General features: G+C 51.0%; 1 protein-coding gene across 1 annotated transcript in view; it reads left to right on the forward strand.

The window, feature by feature from the left end:
* Nucleotides 1-21896, forward strand: part of KIDINS220 (kinase D interacting substrate 220) — a 50737-nt gene that overhangs the window by 13392 nt on the left and 15449 nt on the right. The window contains exons 2-10 of the mRNA XM_076070111.1: nt 6840-6996; nt 10456-10554; nt 12555-12653; nt 14660-14758; nt 15158-15256; nt 16075-16173; nt 16802-16999; nt 18366-18464; nt 20041-20139. Coding sequence (XP_075926226.1) covers nt 6889-6996; nt 10456-10554; nt 12555-12653; nt 14660-14758; nt 15158-15256; nt 16075-16173; nt 16802-16999; nt 18366-18464; nt 20041-20139 — 999 coding nt within the window. The 5' untranslated portion in view covers nt 6840-6888. The remainder of the gene's footprint in view (nt 1-6839; nt 6997-10455; nt 10555-12554; nt 12654-14659; nt 14759-15157; nt 15257-16074; nt 16174-16801; nt 17000-18365; nt 18465-20040; nt 20140-21896) is intronic.

The raw sequence follows: 21896 nt of genomic DNA on the forward strand, positions 1-21896 counted from the left end.
TTTTTTGCGGTTGCTGTCGGGTGATTTTTGTTGCATATCGTGTCTCGGTTTCGCCGCATGTCGATCGCGCTTGTTGCAGCGCGTAGCTTCCATTTTTTTTCAGGCTTGCGAGATCCGCGTGTGTGTTATTTTTCTCGATGCTGCACAAAGGCTTTTGTGCACTCTTTGATTTCCGATGGCTTTACATGATTGCACGTTATACCGTGCATTAAAAAATGATCGTGTATTTTATTAAATCCATTTCGAGGGGCATTAGGTTTAAATAAATATATATAAAAAATGTGATATCCTTATAATTATCAATTTGTATTGCTGGAATGATTTTTTTCTTGAGAATCGTGGAATATTGTGAATTTTTAATTGCACATTTTCATCGAGCCGCAACTGAACACTCACTATCATTAATATCACGTAATAAATCAGCTGCATTATTAATTGTGTGTCTTACAAATCCCCCTGGCTCACTGTTCATATTGACGAAGGCTAAGGCTTTGCCATCACTGCTATCACTTATCCCCCCGGTGTGTTATTAAGCGAGATAGATGGGCGACTTTAACATGGCCCCTTACGCCGTGCTGTTCCTGTGCTTATTGGTCCACGGTGCCATCTTCCACCTTCCTGACGAAGCCATTTTTCCAGACGGCATCTCCCGCGCACAGCTGTGAGCGACCATGCCATTGCCGTGCTCAAAGATGCAGCGTTCGTGGTTTGCAAACGAGGGGGAGAATTGTGTGCGGCGGGGTGTGGCTTTCTCCGTCCGTTGTGTTGTCCCATCGTCCGCTTCTGCCCCCCACCCCCGCACAGCCTCACTGAGCCGGGCGAAGGAGACCCGTTGTCTGCCGCTTGCGTTGTCCGCCAAAAAGGAAGACGCAGCCCGAGAAACATATAGCTGCTGTTGTGCGGGCACATATTTTTAAAACGATTTGAAGTAAACCATTTTTTTTATTTTGCCAGGTAAGGCCCACTGAGCAATAACGCTTTTTTTTTAGAAGCGATCTGGCCACAAATGATAGCTCAACGAATTGGCTTATCACGTCGACATTTATCGCAGCCAAATACTCTGAACGCGTGTTTATCCTAAATGTGGAGGGGGGAAAAAGAATTTGAAGGACCCGGAGAAAATTCCACACGACCACGGGGAGAGAGAGAGAGACACGCAAACTCCAAATATAGAGCAGGCGTCAGGGTCAGGATTGAACCCACGCCCTCCTGTACACCAGGCGAGGGAGTTAACATCTCGCCACTGTGGGCGCCGCGGTGGCGAGATGGACCAACCACTGTGTTAACGAGAACCTGTGGGCGTGGAGTGTCCACCATGCCTGGTGTCATGAGCCAAATTTGACATTTTACCCTCAAACGACTCGATTGCAATTACGTGCGGCAATTGTTTTGCCCCGGTATCGCCCCCCCTTCCTTTGAAAGCTCAACAGGACCCTCCTGAAAACGAGTCATGAGACTCGGCGAGGCGTTCCTGGGTAAGCAAGCGGGGGCGCTAGTAATAATAACGATGGTGACGGACAACGATGGTGATTCACAACCCCATCTCGCCTCCTCCAGCCAGAACCGACCTTGGGCCATTGTTATCGTCGATTGCAACGTTTCTTGAGCATTAGCCGGAACCCACGGTGCTATTCGTGCCATGACTGTACCGGTGGTGTTGCGCCGATTGCTGGGTATGTGTGGTAATGATGCGTGCCTTGGTAATTATGCGCATCAGTTTGCGTTGCTGCTGATTCTGCTGCTGTCGCCAGAAAATGATGACGATTGCCTCATTTGTAGAGAGTGTTGTCACCGTATGAGTAATCTAGAGGAGTGTTCAGGCCTTAATATACGCCCAGATAATGGGACATAGGCTGCATATCATAAGTTGATATACAGGTGTACTGTATATACACACGAAGATCCCCCGTGTAGCCTTTAACAGACTGTTGGGGCAAGTGCTGTTCGCGAACGTCCGTCAAGGCCGGCACTGCACATGAAGGGGGTGAGTGGCCAGCACCACGCCCAGCCGCCTTTGTCTTCCTAGTGGCGATGTTTATACATTGCATTTAGGTACTCATTTTAGGCTGAGTCGACCTAGGGGAGGTCGTCAATGCTGTTGGCCATGAGCGGGAATCGAACTCGGATCACCTGGTTCATATTGCAAGCGCGCTAACCACTTCGGTACCGCTCCTGCTACTGTGTAAACAATAAAGACAAAGATCCCCCATATAGCCTTAACAGACTGTAGGGGCAAGTGCCGTTAGCGAGCACCTATGAAGGCCGGAACGGCACACGTGGGGGTGGGTGGCCAGCACCACGCCTGACCGCCTTTGTCTCCTCAGTAACGATGTTTGCACATCGCACCCAGGTACTCATTTTAAGCTGAGTCGACCGAAGGAAGGCCCCCGGACCGGTTCAGATAATCGTCACCGGTGTTGGCCGTGAGCGGGAATCGAACCCGGGTCGCCGGTTTAATAGCGCGGCGTAGCGCTAGGCGCTACGCTGCCGTGACTCTGTGCGTAAACAAACACACAGAGTCGCACACAGCGGTTGCAGTCGAAATGTAGAAGTGCCGCGATGGAACCGGTTCGTGCTGCAGCCCACGTTCACTGTCGTTCCCCTCTGCGGAAACGTCGCAGCTTAGGAATGGGAATCCTCCTAAAAGTGCCGGCACGGCGTAGCGGTGTCGCACACACACAGACCTGCTCCTTCCTCCGCCGTGTTACACCTTGCGTCTCGGAGAGCCGCGCGAAGGCACCTCCAGGATTCTCGGGGTGAATTGCTAATGCCTTGCGGTTCATCGAGCCCAGGCTAAAGCCACCTTCAGGCTTCTGTTGGTAATATGGTCATTCTCGAGGCTTTTCAGAGCTAGAGCAAAAGCGGCTTTTAGTGATGATTAGGGTTCGTTTTTATTCATTGCGGCTCACAAGGTTAGATTAATACCTATTCCATGGTTCTTATTTCAAAGTGTTAATCGTTTTGTTGCGCATTAATGCTCGTGAGTTATTCGCAGGAACGTGTTTTACTGCACGTATAGGGATTACAGAGCGCAGCCGGCCGCGTGAGTGCAGCGTGCACAGGGATGATGTAAAGCAGTCGCCATGCTCGCTGCGCTAATACCATTATACAGCGTGGCTGCCCTCCACCATTGGGTATCGCATGCGTGGGTTTTTTTTATATGGGAGCCGTGTGCGATCGCGCGTGCACGTGTGTGTGGGAATCTGCACGTGTGTGTGGCAATTCTGCACGTGCGTGTGGCAATTCTGCACGTGCGTGTGGGAATCTGCACGTGCGCATGAATGTCCGTGCATCTTGGCGTGCGTGCGTTTGTGTCGTGGGGAGCGGCAGCGCGGCGGTTAGCGCCGCCGTGCGACGAACCCGGCGAGCCGAGTTCGGTTCCCGCTCACGGACACACAACACCGGTGGCCATTGTCCGAACCGATCCCGGGCCTGCCTACGGTGGTCGACTCGGTCTCAAACGAGCACCTGGTGCAGTGTGTAAACATCGCCGCTGGGGTGACAAAGGTGGCCGGGAGTGGTTGCCGGCCACCCACCCTCTCGTGCGCCGTGGCAGCCTTCATAGGTGCTGCTCGCTCACAGCAGCACTTGCCCCAACGGTCTGTTGTGTATTTCATACACAAATGCAAAAATACCCTCCCACCGTCACTACCCCCCCCCCCCTAATCACTACCCCCCACATCACCATCACCCCCCCCCCCAATCACTACCTCCCCCCGTCGTCACCCCCCCCCCTCCTCCCCAGTGGGAGTGCAAGTGTTGTCAGAGAGCACACAGAAGCAGCGGCGCCAGCCGCTCGCTCGCTGCTCTGCAATTCCCGGCTCCGTGTGCCTGATTTATCGCCGTGTGTAGTCCCGGTGGCAAGAGGCATCCGAACCATTCCTGGGTGTCCCTTTAGGGTCACAGTGAGGTGTAAACATTGGCGCTGGGGACAACCTTGGTGGCAAGCTGTAGGGGTGGTGGCGGCTCCCAACCCCCCCCCCCCCCCCCGGTGGTGCCGTGCCGCCCTTAATGGGGTTTGCTCGCTTATAGCATTTTTTTAATCACCCCCCCCCCCAAAAATTGTTTTTTTTCATATTTGTCCATTTTTGAAGGAGCACAACAAAATATGGTTTAACCCCCCCCCCCCCCGCCCTTAAAACAAAAATAACAGCATTAATATTTTGCTAAATGAGGAAAAGTGAAAATAGTTGTTACCCTTTCTGGCAATAAAACAGGTGTTAGGATGTTCAAACACCAAATAGCTTCACGTCAAAATAGAAACCCTTTTGCAAGGAATCAAGTCTGCATCAACCACACGTACTCGTGGTGAACATGCAAACAAACATGCTCTGTCTAAGTCTTGACATCTTAATACCTGTTCTTTTGCCAGAAAGGCTAAAACCTATTCTTATATTTTGATACTGGCAAGGGAGGTCCCATGAAATATGCTCTGATAGTAGATGCATTGTCTTCTAAACTGATTGGCCTACGCCAGAGAGAGCCTTATTTAAGGCCTCGTCTCACCAGTGTCAGAACGGAGAATGCCAAAAGGTGAACCGTACAAAGACGATGCAAGTATCAGAACACTTATAGCTCGGGTCGAGCAGTTATGTCTCTATGGGACCTATTACGGTGGAGTGTTACAATAATAATTGACATTCATAATAAAGGTTTTTGGGTTAGATCGCGTTATTTATAAATGTGTCGTAACCCTCCACCACCCGACACGGCCAATCAGCAAAAAAAGTGTCACGTTGACAAAAGACAAAATAGTTCACTACTTTAGCCCACCGGTGTGTCGAAGAGTGAATCCACAACATTTACAGTTTGAATACAACATTTCGCTGGTAATTACATCCAGCATCATCGGGCAATTCGCCAGAATGGCGAAGTAGTGAACTAATTGTCTTTTGTCAACGTGACACTTTTTTTTGCTGATTGGCCGTGTCGGGTGGTGGAGGGTTACGACACATTTATAAATAACGCGATCTAACCCAAAAAACCTTTATCATGAATAATATTGGTCGCGAAAGCCTACGTGTTAAACTGAATAATTCACATTATTGTTCATCTAGCTGAACGTTCTCACTTTGTTTGATGAAGTAACACTCCTGGGTCAGGACACAAGCTCGTCATTCTCTTTTCTCTGAGCATCGGGCCCCATGCCCATCTTTGTCCAGTGTGGGTGGCAGAGGGGGTGGTGCAGTGGCAACACTCGCGCCTCACAGATAAAAATGGCCCTGGTTCGATACCCGCAGCGGGCCACCTTTCTCTGTGGAGTTTGTCAGTTCTCCCGCTATTCTGCATGGGTTTGCTTTGGCTTCTCCCAGCTTTCTCTCACAACAACAACAACAACGAAAAACACACGATGCCAATCTGAGTTCAAATTTGAATAAAAAAAACGTGCAAAAATACCCACAAATTACTCGTGGGAGCTGATCCATGCACAGGGACAGCTGCCACTGGGAGGTGCCCTAGGCTCGACCACACGGCAACCATCTCCGCCCCCCTCCCGAGTGGCACAATATCGCCCCATCGCCGAGCCAAGTGTTGAGTCACCTTGTGCCGCACAGGGAGAGCTGCCGCTGGGGGTGCCCTCGGCTCGACCACACGGCAATCATCTCCTCCCTGACTGGCACCTTAACGGCCATCGTCGAGCAGGGTGCTGAGTCACCTTGTGCCGCACAGGGACAGCTGCCAAGAGGGGGATCAGCGCTCCGAGACGTTTTGTTTTGCGTGACAAAGCGCACTCTAAATCTGGTTGCGTTCACTCATAGGTAATTAATTAATTGAGCAATTCACAAAAGGGATAATCTGGCCCCGATTAACTAAATCGATGACACTGCATGGGATCTCTATACAAATGGTCCTGCATCTCTTGGGCAAACCTCTGTATGATACTTCGGAAGAAATATATTTGCTTCGTAATGACTAGACTAGCCCTGCTTACAACTTTAGGAATGTACACTGCACTCTAAACATTTCCTAAAAACATCAGTGGTGGCCTGGCTGGACTGGCTGTGTGATGATAAACAGCCGAGATGCGCAATGGATCAATGCAGAAGTTCCCAAACTCCAATCGAATCGGATACACATTTCAACTTATGGCTTGCATCCGTTGCCGACAGTGTAAGCACAGTGGCTTTGCTGTTACATTACGAAGGTTGTTGAGAGTGGACCTCGTGCGGCATGGGAATTAGAGTTTGAAATATGTAGGATTAATTGTGTTGTTTTCATGCCACTGGCCCAGCACTCGTGTGTTGGGTGCACGTGAGTGCGTGAGTACGTGTGTATGTGGGGAGAGGAGCGCGGTAGTGTGGCGGTTAGCGCGCTGTGCTACGAACTTGGCGGCCCGAGTTCGATTCCAGCTTCCGGCCAACACCGGTCGACTGAGCCTCATACGAGTAGCTGGTGCGGCGTGTAAAAACATCGCTATTAAGGAGACAAAGCCGGCCAGGTGTGACTATGGCCACCCACCCCATTGTGTGCCGGTCTTCATAGGTGTTCACTAAGAGCCCTTGCCCCAACAGTCTGTTAAGGCTGTACTGGGGGTCTTTCTCTCATGGCCAACATCGGTGGCGAATATATGAATCAGTCCTTAGCCACCGTTCGGTTGACTTGGTGTTAAATGAGTATCCGGTACAGCGTGTAAACATCAGCTTAGGGGAGACGAAGTGCGGTGCCACCCACCCCCTTGTGTGCCATGCCGGCCTTAATAGATGCTCGCTAACGACATTTCTCCCGACAGTCTGTTAAGGCTCTACGGGGGATCTTTTTTTTGTGCCCACGCGTTGTTTATCTGTGTGCATCTCTCCCTGTGTGTCTGTGCGTGCTGTTACGCACACACGCACGCGCAGGGTTGAGGTGGCGGGGGTGGCCCTGGAGGCCCAGGCTCCGGCTGCTGCCATGGCCGCCCTGCTGCCCCAGGGCCTGCTGGCCTGCGTCGAGGAGAACAACGTGGCTGGCCTCCTCGTCCTGCTCGAGAGCTGCTCCAGCATCGACGAGCGCAACGAGGTGAGACCCTCCGCGCCCGACGCAGCCACCTGTATGTATGTACGTTGAGATTATTTTGTACCGTACGTTGCCAACCGGGGCCACCTTGGGGGGGGGGGGGGGATCGATGTTCCCATACCTCCGGCTAGATTCTTCTCATTAGAAGGCTGAGTCGTGGTCATTTACGCGCGTGAAATGTTGTGCACCTTAAAAATGACATTCGTTTCGATTTAAAGCTTTCGTGACTGCAAGGATTCATCTTCTTTGGTTCTTTCGGTAAAGTCACGTAGAATAAGAATAAAATAAAATTCTCACGACGTTTCGGCCACAACACAAGTGTAGCTCTGTCGTCCCGACAGGTTTGTTCCTTTCACCTGAAGAAGGCCACTTGCGTTGTGGCCGAAACGTCGTGAGAATTTTATTGTTTTATTTTATTATTTTATTCTCATTCTACGTGACTTTACCGAAAGAACCAAAGAAAATGACATTCGTATCATCATCACCCGTTTTTTTTGTAATTTTTCACACACGTTCGTTCATCGGAATGGGAAAGGATTAAACGACATTCCCGAGTGTAGCGTGTTGATGGTCTATACCCAAGCGAGCGTTGGCGTACCGGGCAGGCAGCATCCAACCAATCGTCGCCACGCCAGACGGCCGGCAGCAACGGCGGTTTGCCGACCTCTTGTCCTCACGGGACCCATCGCGAGCGATGCCCGTCCTGGCCGCTGCGTGTCTCGCGGGAGAGAGGCGGCGGGGGTGGTGGGGGGGGGGCAGTTAAAGCATCGACGGTCGCTAAATATACTCGCGCGGATAACTAATCGGGCTTTTTTTAACTCTTATAAAAGTCAGGTCATCAGCCCCCCCCGGGCGCCCGTCCGCACAGCCCCTACATGTCTCTGTTTGGCGTGCTCGACTTCTCCGCACCCGCGCGGCAAAAGGTGTCCGCGCGGGAAGGCATGCGGGGAGGAGCGCCGGTTAGAAATGGGAGAGCGGCCGCGGGGACGCCAGCAGCGGTCGGGGCTGGTGGGGGGGGCACACGCCCAAACCAATTCTGTTTGACTCGCCCAACCGCCAGCCGCCGCCACCGCTGTTGCGGCTGCGTTCTGTTTTTAGGAATATCGCGTCAGGCGAGCCGGTCGGCGTGGTTGGCCTGTTGCTCGGTGACTTCACTCTTCACGGAGGCTGGGTGAGCGCCTCTCGTATATACGGCGCTTTGGAGGACAGGGTTTATTCGGCACAGGTCGTCCTGTGCTGTGAGACTTTCACATTGGCCGGGCTTCGTCTTTCGTATGCGGCCGTCTTAGATGCAGAGCAACAACCTACAATTTTCACATTCAGGTGGTCAAGCCAGATAATCGCATCAGGAGTATAGTCAGTTCTGGTTGACCACAGTTTTTAATTTTCCATTTGTGCATCAGATATCCGCAGCTGACATGGTTTGTGCGGATGCGGTTTAGGGGGTGGACCATGCACTTCCTGGAAGATCAAACCCAGGGATTTTCTCCCTTGGGTCTTTCACAACGGGATGTTTGTTTGCGAGCTCTTTTGAACTCCGTTCAGCTCTCCAAGATTCATCGGGGTTGAACTCGCATCGTTGAAGGTGAAGCGCATGGGGTCCAAAATTGCTTGCGTGACTTCGAGCGATGACGAGGGACGTGGTTGAGCTCCTGGTGAATGGGAAACGGGGCGATTGTTTTCTGCGATTCGCAGGACTTCCCGGAGGGTTGCGACGGATGGGCGAGGTAGTCGACTTGAGGGTTCCAGTGATACACTGCATTGCCGTGTTCAGTTGGACATGAGCAAGTGGAGCGTGACTCCGCTGGGCTTGTGGGGTGGCAGGCAGGTTGGGCGGCAGGGTGCCGCGTGCGATCCTGACCCGTCTGTGTCGAGACCGTTGGGCGGTTGTCTCCTCGTCGGCTTGGGATTTCACCGGGCACTCTGGTTTCCTTCCATGCACACTCCGCAAAGAAGGAACAGGCTTCAACATTCCAATGTTGGCCTTCGTGGAAAGAGTCTTTCATGGATAAACGAATAAGCAGCGCGTATTCATTGAGGTATTATATTTCACAACATCCGTACCCGTGAAACCAAAAGTAGACATTCTTAAAGAGGTCCAAGGTAAGCGACGACGATAAAAAAAAAACTTCCAACTTTAGACGTCTGCTTTTTTTATTTTTTACAAAAAACGAATTCCGTGAGGGCATTGTTTTCCAATAAACCAAACCCCCCATGTACCACACGTCTCGGTGAGCAGCAGCCCTGAACCGGACACGGCTCCAGGGCGGGGTCCGTCTCTTGTCGGGCATCCGCTGTTGGCTCGCCACAAAGCGCCGCAGGGTTGGTGCCGCTCCACTCCACGCTGAGTCAGCTGCGATGGGAGGGCGACTCGGTCACGTGCTCTGCAACCACGGAACCTGCCCTGCAACATTATTTCTGTGCATTTGTCAAAAAAATAATAATAATAATTACGCGTCGTCATTCACCGACTTTCTCAAGCCACCTGGTGATGCAGTGATGATTTGTCACGATTTGGAGTCGCAAGATTTCATTTGTGGATCGATTGTCATTTTCCCTTCATTTTGATCTGAATGCAACACGACCGTTGAATTTGCATCTCTTTTGCATGAAGTTGTTAATAATTAATGATTTGCGTGTACCAATTTAAAAAAAAAAATCAATCTGTCGCTCAGTGCCTCGAGATAAACAATTGATTTGTTTAGTGGACCATTGGCTGTGGCTGCATTTGCGCCATTGCCAATTTACTGACATGGTTGTTCATGCCTTTACGATCTTCTGAAGTATGCCTTTTTGCAAAGCCTTGGGTGTGAATTGTTGAACAGTGAAGGTGACGACGGTGATGGGGTGTCGTAACCTTTCTCCGCTGACTGTCTGTACGGCACCCTGAAGTGTGACACTTCACACCGGATTACTGCTGCGGCTGTATACTGCTGCATCTAAATAACATCCTGTTGACCGCGACTCATCAGCGTTGAACTACGGCCATTAGAAGGTCACAATCCATGCACGCTCTCGTGCATGTAGGCCTGCGTCCAGGGCTAATGGTTTTACTACCGTTCATTCGTTAATGTGCCAAGCTCCTTGGCACATTTCTGCCTCCGCTTAATAAACATGAATGTTGTAGGTCGCTTGCTGTGCCGATTACAATGACAAGGCCCGAATGTTCGTGCTAGGATGATGCATCCTCTGCACCCCACTCTCAAGGCCCCCCCCCCCCTCCTCGGATTAGAATACTCGACCCAAAACTTAAATCCCAGTTGGCGGTCCACTCAGCCTGTTTGGATACTTTTTGGAAAGTCACCAGCGGTGGTAATCTACTTCAAGTCCACCGGCAGCCATGAGCAGTGTGTCCCGTTCGTTTGCGCGGGGTTGACGCGTCAGCTGCGAACCCGTGATGGCTCCGTGTGACCTTTCCCCTGTGACCCCGTGTCCTGCGACACGGCTGCGGCGATGGTGCAGATCGGACAGACGGTGCTGATGCTGGCGGCCGAGCAGGGCTCCCTGGAGATCGTGCAGGAGCTCCTGAAGCGCGGCGCCAACTGCAACCTGGAGGACGACGTGAGTGGCAGTGCCGACAACGCCCTCGGGGGACTTGTAGAACCCGGTCACGGCGGCCGCAACCACCACCACCACCACAACCGCCATCGCAACCACCGCCACATTACACACCCGCGCACGCATGCACACACCCGCGCACGCATGCACGAGAGCATTCGAACCGGAACAGACGCACAATTCTGTGAGTTGGTGAAGCGGAAACGCCGATGCAGCAGTTTTTGCGGTTGAACGTTTGACCGCCTTCCACTGAGGGCCTGGACAGTGTAGCATTGGTTAACTTTCAATGTACTTCCTTCACCGCTGACTTCTGATTGCATGTAACGTGGCATGTATTCGGGCTGTGCTTTGAAACTCCAGTTGGTAAATGTGCAAAGGCGCGTGGTGTGGTGAGTAAGTCGTGAGGATTTCGGTTTCAAGAGATTGTTAATCTCATGAGTGGCTGGGAACCCCTGCACACCAATGCCTGTGGGAGTGCTGTGCAAGCAACTACTGGGATCGTGGGTCCTCCTTTGCCAGTATCAAAATATGAGAATAGGTTTTCCCATTTTTTATGGCAACAAAACAGGTGTAAATAAATACACCGTTTTAAAAATAAATAAATAAATAAATGCGAACCGACAATTCTTTTAAATGTTTCTTGCCGTTGCTTTTTCACACCTGATGATGACCGTTTGTGTTATGGTCGAAACGTCGTGAGAATTTTTATTGTTTTATATATATTATTATTATTTTATTATTTCCTTTCAACGTGACTTTACCGAAAGAGCTAAGAATATAGGTGTTAAGTTGTTAAAACACCAAACTGAAACCTTTTACAGAAGGCGGCCTCTGGTCTAACACCTTTTGAGACTAGGCTGCAAAGAAATCTGTCTCTGGTGTGGACCAATCAGACAATGCATATAATATCAGAGTGTTTTTTGTTTGCATTCTGACCCACAAGTATTGTGGTTAATGCAGACATGATTCCTTGTAAAAGGTTTCAGCTTTGTGTTTTAACATCTTAACACCTGTTTTGTTGCCAATAAAAAGGGGAAAACCTATTCTCAACCACTGAGATCCTGGTATTAATAATTGGGCAGCCACCCAAGGTTAAACTGGGCTTTCGAGTGTAGCGAGTTGGTGATGACAGGAGGCGGCCTACTGCAGACACGCCTTGCCGCTGCTGTTGTCATCACCGTAAACATTCAAACCTGATCGCTGAGATCATTCGTCAGAGATCGCTCCACCGTGTTCATACGTGCACGTACGAAATAGCCTCATGTTGCTACTCCTGTATTTGTGTACTAACACTGCACGCGAGGGGGTGGAGTGGCTCACACCCTGCCCGGCCAGCTTTGTTTTACATATACACACTTGGTCACACGTCTTAGGTGTTGCACTTATCTCGCCAGCAGACGATTTGAAGTTGTAATCCTGGGCAGTGGATAATTTTGCCCATCGTCACAATGGGATCGATAAACATCGGTGCCATTTGTCAAAATATTCAATGGTTGCCTTTTCTGACAAAAAAAAGTTGGCCCCCATCATGGTAATGTGGAATTGCCTCCGCTGATCCCTGGGCAGCCAGTAGAGATGATCACTCACGCCATGCTCGTTTTTTTATTTTACAAGGTAAGGCTCACTGAGCTATGTAGCTCGTTCTAAGAAGCGACCTGGCTATCACAAATGATAGCTAAAAGAAGTGGCTTATCGTGTGGAAATTTATTGCAGCCAAATACTCGAAATCCATGTTTCTAAATGTGGAGGGAAAAAATTGGAAGACCCGGATAAAAATCCACAGAACCACGGGGAGAACACGCAAACTCCAAATATATAGCAGCAGGCGTCAGAGTCAGGATCGAACCCACGACCTCCTGCACACCAGGCGAGGGCCCTGATATCTCGCCATAGCGTCACCGTGAACGCCTTGCGCGCTTGTGCGAGTCCGGGAGCGTCGCTGTGACGATTGGCGGTGCGTAACGGGAGTCGCGTCCCGTGTCCGCCCGCGGTTCTCGTTTCAGGACAGCTGGACTGCGTTGATCTCGGCGTCCAAGGAAGGCCACTTGGACATCGTGCGAGAGCTGATACAGAACAACGCGGATATCGAGCACCGAGAGATGGTACGGCGCCGATGGTTTCTGTGCACGCGTTCCGTAGCGAGTTGACCCTCAGGTTTCGACGGGGCCGGCACGCCACACCGGCACGACTAAGACCGCCAAGTATGTACGCCGAGTCCCCGCTTAATGCGCGGTGTTCACACTGTGACGCCTTTTTGCTATAACGCAGTTCTTCCATCGGGAAACACTTTCCACACAGCGTAGACCGCACACCAATATAATGTGGAACATGCACCACTGTAATGCAGAAAGCGCACCCCGTTATAACGTGGAATGCGCACACCCCGTTATAACTCGCTTTCTGAGCGGTTGACAAACTACTTTCTTGAGCTGCGCAGCTGAGCAGTGTGATAAAGTAAGCGGAATGATACAGTAAGGCGGCCGTGCCCCCAGTTATTTGTCCCGCCATCTTGCCATGTGTGTGCGGTACATCATCTCTCGACAAACTTTCCTCGTCACATTATTTATGTTTGCTTATCGCGTTTTTCGCTGAACGTGAGACTTTTCAGGAATGCACCTACCGCATTAAACGAGGTCTTACTGTACACCAGAACGGTTCCTATTCCTACACTGTGATGTTTCCGTGGGGGCGAATCGGCAGGGAGTGTGGACAACAGGACAAATAGGTTTTATCCAGGGATTTCCAAATTTACATTGTGACCACTGGAACAGTCTCTGGGTCCAGGGTTTAGCAAACGTCTGAAGTCGCAGCTTGCCACAATACAGGTTTCCGTGTTTACCAAACTTCAGGTGCTTGGAACAGAGTACGTTACGGTTGTTAAATGTGCAAAGGCGTACTGTGGTGAGTAGCGGGATTGCAGTTTTTGTTTAGAGGAGGAGACGCACACGCAGGCAATGTGTCTTGTGGTCTGTTGGGTACAAGTTTGAAGCGTCGTTGCTGAGAAGAGCGAGCTGACCCGGGTGAAGTGGTGACTTTCAAAAGCCATCATGCCCTCCAGTGACATCACTCCTGCTCGACCATGGTGCTGTGTTGTGTTATGACTACACACACAGACGAGGGAGTGTCCGAGTTGAATCTAAGGAAAAAACACGCCTTCTGTCTGAAACTGCTCATTTGCTGACTGCACTCTGGTTTCCTCCTACATGTCAACAATATACCCAGTACAGTTGTTGACTAAACATTTCAAGTAGAAGCATAGCTGGAAAACGCATTTTTCAAGATGTGAGCGAGACTTTGCCGATTTGAGATTTCCCGAAGGGACTGGAAAGTGTCGTCCTTTATTATGTCACTAGGATTATTCCCAGAATCACAATCTTTTATTTATCCCTGGAAGAAATCCGAAGATCTATGAAGCTCTTTTTCACGGACGTTCAATCGCGGCGGGTCGGAAAGTTACAACAACGAACGGTGCAAAAAACTATAGGAGTGCAAATACCAAGAAAATGATAGGTGGTGGTGGCGAATGGCAGGGTGAGAAAAACAAGAGTGTTGAATTGCGTTGTAGTTGAACACTGCGTTTGTTCAACCAATCCAGGGAGGGAGTAGACGCTGTGCTATTGAGAAATGCGTTTGTTTTTGTTGTTGTTGTTGTTGTTTTTGTTGTTGTTATTATTCATGCTCGTGCACCACTGCCAACGCAGTGTGACAAAAGAACGTTCACAAAGTAATCGATTCTTGAATCCCGTCGTGAACTCGAATTGTCGCGGTTAATTTCCCCCCACTCCTCTTTCTTTCTTAAGGTCTTTTCCCCTCACCTTCCCATATAAAAATACACAGACACCCCGCTCACCCAATCTCCCCCTTACTCCTCCAAACTTAATGTGCACAGCGTTTGGGACTAAACTCCGCAAAGTTTCTGTACCGGCCCCCCCCCCCCCCCCCAAGCGACCAATGTCGCGATTTTGTACTCTGTACCGAGCACTGATTGAAATATTATGAAAACATAAAAAACAGCGATTTCCCCCGAGCCTAGTCCTCATCGTCGCCCAGAACCCCTGACCGCCGTGCCCCACGTCGTGACTCTGACTCTGTGTCGGCGGCGTGTCAGGGCGGCTGGACGGCGCTCATGTGGGCAGCCTACAAAGGGCGCACGGACGTGGCAAGGCTGCTGCTGGATCACAAAGCCAACCCCAATGTCGCCGGGCAGGTGGGTCTCGGGAGAGGGCGGTTCGAAGTGTGACGTGATTAGTTGGGATCGAAGAGATGCAATTAATGCATTTGTGGTTTTGTTTCGTTTTTATGTGTTTTCTGCAAAAAAAGATCCTGTCTCACGTGTGTCGCATCTCGTTGATCCCATAAGCGTGAAGGTTAACGTGCGTGTGTAATTTTCATAAAATTTGCATGCATCATAAATTCATTATTTTCACACTCGTAATTTGATGCCTGTGGGGTGACTCCTAAACATCTATTCCTATTGATCCATCGATACACGCCTAACGCTTAGCCCCGTGAAGGCGTTTCGACCGTCGCCACTGGAGTCTTGAAATTTGCTGATGGTGTGGCATGATTTCTGACATTGCCACCGCGCGCCCCCTGCTCCCCACAGTTCAGCATGTACCCCGTGACGTGGGCAGCGGGACGTGGCCACAACGAGATCGTCAATATGCTGCTCAACGCCGGCTCCAAGAGCAACTGCTGTGACAAGGTGCTACCAGCACCAACATCACAGCCATCACGGCCACCGCCACCATCGCCACGACCAACGCCGCTGCCACTGCTACTACCATCGCAACCACCCCCGCCATCACCACCGCCATTGCCGCCACCACCATTACCACTACCACACACACCTCCACCACCACTATTACCACCACTGCCGTCGCCACCATCACTGCCACCAACACCACCGCCACCACCATCGCCACCATCACTTCCATCACTACCACTTCCATTCCCGTCATTACCACTTCTGCCACAGCCACCCACCACCACAACACAGGCGAATTATACGACACGTGCCCAGCCTCCAATTTGCAGAGCTGCCAACTTGGGCTGAAGAAGAGAGATGCTGCTGCTGTTATTGTTTTTTTGTGCGTTGGCTGTGCATTGTGGGTCTCTATTATGTCTCGATGTATACCACAATAGCACCCTCTCACAGTAGACAATCGGGCCCAGTGAAAGGAAGGGAAATTAAAAGCCATCATGGTAACCACTGGAGGTACGAGTTAGGATTTTAAATTGGAATGTTTCAGTTGTGTGTGTGTGTATTGCCAGGGCTGCCAGCTTTGGTGATTTTGTGAGCATATCTTTAAGCTGCTGTGAAATTTTATTCAGAAAAAAACAACTTTTCATAATGTTGTCTTCTTTTTTGGACTTGTCTCAAGCAAATTAACTCTTTTAGGCTCCGGTGTCGAAGAGTTTGGGTACTGTTTATATTTAATATATAATTTGGCTGCTCTGGTGTCTGCTGCCCACAACTGACGCATGCGCGCTGTCCTGTTGCGTGTCTCCGTGTCGCTTCAGTACGGCACGACGCCTCTGATCTGGGCGGCCCGGAAAGGACACCTCGAGTCAGTGCAGCTGCTCCTGCAGCATTCCGCGGACGTCAATCAAGTCGGCGCGGTGCGTAACTGCGCTCCAGCCTCGCTTGCGAGTCTGCAAGTGCGGGCGCCGCGGTGACGAGATGTTATCCCCCTCGCTTGGTATGCAGGAGGTCGTGGGTTCGATTCCGAGCCCGACGCATGTTTATTTGGAGTTTGCGTGTTCTCCTCGTGGTCGCGTGGATTTTTCTCCGGGTCCCACGGTTTTTCTCTCCACATTTAGAAACATGCGTTTAAAGTATTTTGCTGCTATAAATTTCCCCATGATAAGCCACTTAGTTAAGCTATATTTTTGTGGCCAGGTCCCTTCTGAAAAAGAGCTATGTAGGTCAGTGGGCCTTACCTTGGTAAAGTAAAAATAGTAGTAAAAAAAAGTAGTGGTTAGCGGACTGAGCTATAAATTCCGGCGACCCAAGTTCAACCTGAACAAGTCCCGGGCTTCCCCGAGGTCACCACAGCCTCAAATCAGTACCTGGTGCGGTGGGGGAAAAAAAAACATCAGCACTGGGAAGACAAAGACGGTCACCCCCACCCGCTGGTTTGCCGTGCCGGCCTTCACAAGTGCTCGCCGACAGCACTGTGTGTTAAAGGCTACACCGGGGGGGGGGGGGGGGGTGGTGGTGGTGGGCATCTTTGTCTTTGTGCTGCAGAACTCGATGACGGCGCTGATTGCAGCGGTGAGGGGTGGCTTTGAGAGCGTCGTGGAGGAGCTGCTCACCAAGGAGCCCGACGTGAACCTCACCGACAAGGACGGCAACTCGGCGCTCATGATCGCCGCCAAGGAGGGCAAAACGGAGATCGCTCGGGACCTGCTGGACGCCGGCGCCTACGTCAACACGCCCGACCGGGTGCGCCGGACACGCGACACGCCAATCGAGAGCGGGCCCTTCGAGTGGCCGCGCTGGGGTGGAGCGTGAACCCCATCCCCCCCCTCCCCCAACCGTGCACAAGCGGTGTGCGGACACGATTTCAGGTCGACGTGGCGTCCATTTATAGTCGGGTGTTCGTCGACCGATTTGATGCGCGGGTCTGCCCCCTTTCGTCTGCACACGTTGGTGCACGCACACGCGCGCACTGGTGGATCTAGAAGCTTGCCGATTAGCACGGTTTGGCTACGTATGGCGCGAAAGAAGTTCAGGACACAGGTAGGCCCGAAATGTCAAGCATTTGAAGTAGGACCCCGTGCATTAATAATAGCAAAAAACAAATATTCAATATGTTTTAGCTCACGAATGCCAATGAAATACTAAATCTTGGGGCCTCAAGGTGGGGAGGAGGCGATTGCCACCGCTGTCACGCATGCTCGTGCACAAAAACAGCATACTCACTCCGATGCGTCCATGGTCCTGGGGATTACCACATTACACCGTGTAGTGCCACGGTTTTTGGTGTCGCTTGATTGCGTTGTGTTTTGTCAAAACTACAACAAAAAACAACAACGTGAAAATGATTAGAAAATAATTTGTTGTTCTTGAAGAGTGAATCTGGCCAGTTCATTACATTATTAGGGGTTGACTTAACCCATCATCCATTTGGGAATGATAAAATAGGTACCAATAAGTGGAAAAACCGCGCCGTGCCGGAGCCATGCCGAGCCGGGTCAGCTCGGCGCGGCTCGCGTTGTTTTTCCACTGCAGAAGCCGAGGCGTGTCGCTGACGTCACGCGCATCACAGGAGTCGCTAGCATCGCCCCTGGCCAGATTCAGAAGTCTTGCGAGGACAGCGAGTCACGCTTTGCTTCCGGCACGGCAAACGGCCGGTGGAAAACCCTCCCTTACCACGAGGCTGGCCCCGCGTTGGCTCGGATGCGCTGGTGGAGAAGCGGTGTTTGACGTTGGGGTAGGGTGCTGTTCTTGCAGGACGGCTGACTTTATGCGCGTGTGTGTGTGTGCGTGTGTGCGTGCGTGTGCTGTCAAACTGGGGTGGCGGTGCTGCAGTGGTTAGCGTGCCGCGCTAAGAACCCGGTGACCCTGGTTCGATTGCCGCTCACGGCAACACCAGTGACGATTATCTGAACCGGTCATGGGCCTCCCCTAGGTCGACTCAGCCTCAAAATTAGTACCTGGTGCAGGGTGTAAACATCGCCACGAGGGAGGCAAAGGCGGCCGGGCGTGGTGTTGGCCACCCACCCGCTCCTGTGCCGTGCCGGCCTTCATAGGCGCTTGCTAACAGCACTTGCCCCAAAAGTATGTTAAGGCTTTCTTTGTTGTACAGCACGGAGACACGGTGCTGATCTGGGCGGTGAAGGGCGGCCACCCGGACATCGTGCGGGCGCTGGTGGGGAAGCTGGCTGACGTGGACGTCCGTGGAGCGGTGAGGCACAGGGCGCTACCGTTAGCCCATGCTTCGCATCCCCACTCATTCCAGGTGGTGGGACACGGTTAGGGCAGCAGATCTTGAAGGCCTCTCTAAACTAAAACTAAACCTATTTTAATTTTACCCGGTAAGGCCCACTGAGCTATATAGCTCTTTTTCAGAAGCGACCTGGACACAAATTATAGTTCAACGAAGTGATTTATTGGGTGGAAATTTATAGCAGCCAAATACTCGAAAACGCGCGTTGATTCTAAAATGTTGAGCGGAAAAACCAGAGTACCCGGAGAAATAACGACACAACCACGGGGAAAACATGCAAACTCCAAATATATGGGCGTCAGAGTTGGGTTTGAATCTACGACCATTTTCGTACCGTGGCGAGATAGTTAACATCTCGTTACTGTGGCGTGTCATCTCATGGAGGGAAAACTGAATTGGTGAGCTGTGGTTGTGGTATAAACGGCTTTGGCGATGATGGCATCTTGAGCTCATCTCCTCCACCAGTTCCACATCCAATCAGGGATTGACTAAATCTTGATTTGAAGCTTTCGCGATTGCAGGAATCCATACTCTCTGGTTCTGATGACGGATTCTTGTGTTGCGACCGAAACGTCGTGTTATATTATTTTTTCTATCTACGTGACTTTACCGAAAGAACCAGAGAGTATGGATTGACTAAAGTTTTGCTCTCCCCATCTTTTAAATCCTTGACGGACCCCCTCGATTACATCACACAGTAACCTGGCCCCCTGCCTCACAACACGCCCCCCCCACCCCCCATCAGCAACCCACTCATCTCCCCCCCTCTGCATCACCACCCCCCCCCCCACCACAATGTGGGACACTTCACACCACACCCCCATGCACACCCCAGCCCGCACACTTCACTTGGCTCGTATCCTGGAACTCCGCACCATACACCACGTTGTCTGTCGCATGCGCCGATTATTATTTGTTGTTTAACTTTAATTGTGTCAAAAAACGAATCGTCCATTTACTCTTCCCCCATGTCCTCTGCCCCGATAACCGACACCACCAGTTACCTCTGCTAATTGGATTCTGGCTCGCCGTTTCTCCTCTGCCGCCTGCTGCCTCTTCTGTTGAATGCACAGGGCCTTGGTCGGACAGGGTCCTCGCTGCCCAGTCGATCTGTCGCTAGATCAGTGTGTGTGTGTGTATGCTCGCTATCAGAACTTGCTCCAACAGTCTGCCCAGGCTATATGGAGGATCGTTGTCTTTGTACGTGGGGGTAGCGGTAGTGTAGCGGTTAGCGCACTATGCTATGAAACCGGCGACCCGAGTTCGATTCCCACTCACGGCCAACATCGGTGATGTATATCTGAACCGGTCCTGGGACTCCCCTAGGTCGACTCAGCCTCAAATGAGTACCCCGGTGCGGTGTGTAAACATCGCCACTAGGGATACTAAAGCTGCCGTGCACGGTGCTGGCCACCCACCCCCTCGTGTGCCGTGCCAGCCTTTAATAGGTGCTGGTCGCTAACAGCACTTGCCCCAGTAGTCTGTTGAGGCTATATACGGGATAATATTTGTCTTTGATGTGCGTGGGGGACAGGAAAACAAGACCGCGCTGTACTGGGCCGTGGAGAAGGGAAACTCCACCATCGTGTGTGACATCCTCGAGTGCAACCCCGACACCGAGATCCACACGAAGGTGAGGTGGGCGCCGCGCTTCCGTTGGTTTGCAAAAAAAATAAAATGATACCTCGGGATACCCCTCGAGGATGGAACCTCTTGTTTGCACTGCGGGTCCACGCTGTCGATTGCCGCACGTACGTAGCAAACGCGTACCGACGTGTGCGCCAAATGTTGTATTTTCACGGTGATTCTAACACCCAGTCGAACACACGGGTAGATACGTAAATAATTCAACGGTTCACACCGCCGGTTCACGTAAAATGTGTACTCTACCTGTATAGCAACTTTAGCCGAAGCGTACATTTTAAATGACTGCTTGAATAAGTTGGGACTGGTGGCCTATGTTTCGCACGTCCCGAAAATCGGTTGCTGTCGCTGTCGAAGCGTCTCTGCGTTAAAATTTGCGTTCTTGACCGGCATCCTTGGACTGCCGCGCGTGGCAGAGCTCGGTGATGAATCCCGCTGCTTAGCAATGACATGTTGACACCCGATGAATGACAATACATTTACAATGCATATTCTTTGGGTCTTTTGGTAAAGCCACGTAGATATAAAAATAATAACAATATGATGGCGTTTCGATCGCAACACAAGCAGTCGTCATCAGGTGAAAAATATAGCGGGAGAGCTGCTGAGGCAGGAAAAATATGTGGCGGGTCTGCTGCTAAGGCAGGGTGTTATAAAGGTTTGAGATGGGTGTAGCCCAAGGGTCTATCTACGTGGCTTTACCGAGAGACCCAAAGAATATGAATTCCTGCAGTCACGAAAGCTTTAAGTCAAGATTTACAATGCATTTACAATACATTTACAATGCGTTTACAATACATTTACAATACATTTACAGTGCGTTTCTTCTCATTCCGGGAAGACGGCACTGGGTGTCGGCACGACTCGTTCACCAGGGGTGCAGATAGAGCGCACGAGGTTTTTCCCACTTCAATACGAATACTCATCCTAACTCTCCCCTCAGCTGCAAACAATCGCAGATCTTCCGTTGACGTTTAAACTCATCGCCTCTTATTCATTGCAAAAATGATAACTGCAAGGTTGTTCCCTTTATTTGAATGAAACTAGCAGCATTCACGTTCATATTATTACTGTCCGTAATGTCACGGGCAGCGGGATGAGTCAATCCCAAAATTCCGGGATGAACCAATGCCAAAATTCTGGGATGAAATGTGGATTGGTCAGAACACCTGGATAATAGGTGTCATGGCTTAGTTGGTTGTGGATTAAAGAAACTCAACGCATTAGTCGATGATATTTGTTGAGTATTGTTGTTATTTGTGCTCGTGCGCCAATGCCAACGCAATGTCGCCAAATCTTCTTCTTCTTTCAGAAGGCCGATGGAGAGCAATAACTACAATTTCACATTCAGGTGGTCAAGCCAGATAATGGCGTCGGGAGGAGCGGAGTGTATCACTGTGATGGCTCCTTTTTGATTATGTTTGCGAGATAATCTCACCTCGCCCGGGAGAGCCCCTCAATGTTCAGTTGGAGGATCCTTGTCCCCGGGGACCTATCTGGCGCGTTGTTTGGCTCTGAACAGGGCCGTCGGCGTGGCTTGTGTTGTTGTTGCTCTGGAGAGCGAGAGATCGGTGATCGATGTTCGGTCGCCACTTTGAAGGCATTCCGTGATTTCTCACTTAACGGAGTGGGTCGCGTTGAAGGCTCCCATCTTCCGCTCCGGTATCGCCAAATAATGCGCGGATAAAAGGAGTTCCACGAAGTCAAGATTCCACTATTCTATTAAACGGTTGGCGTACGTTGACT

Source organism: Petromyzon marinus, chromosome 27 (genome assembly GCF_048934315.1).
Source record: "Petromyzon marinus isolate PM22_M1 ecotype Great Lakes invasive population chromosome 27, UKy_Petmar_22M1.pri1.0, whole genome shotgun sequence".
NCBI lineage: Eukaryota > Metazoa > Chordata > Hyperoartia > Petromyzontiformes > Petromyzontidae > Petromyzon > Petromyzon marinus.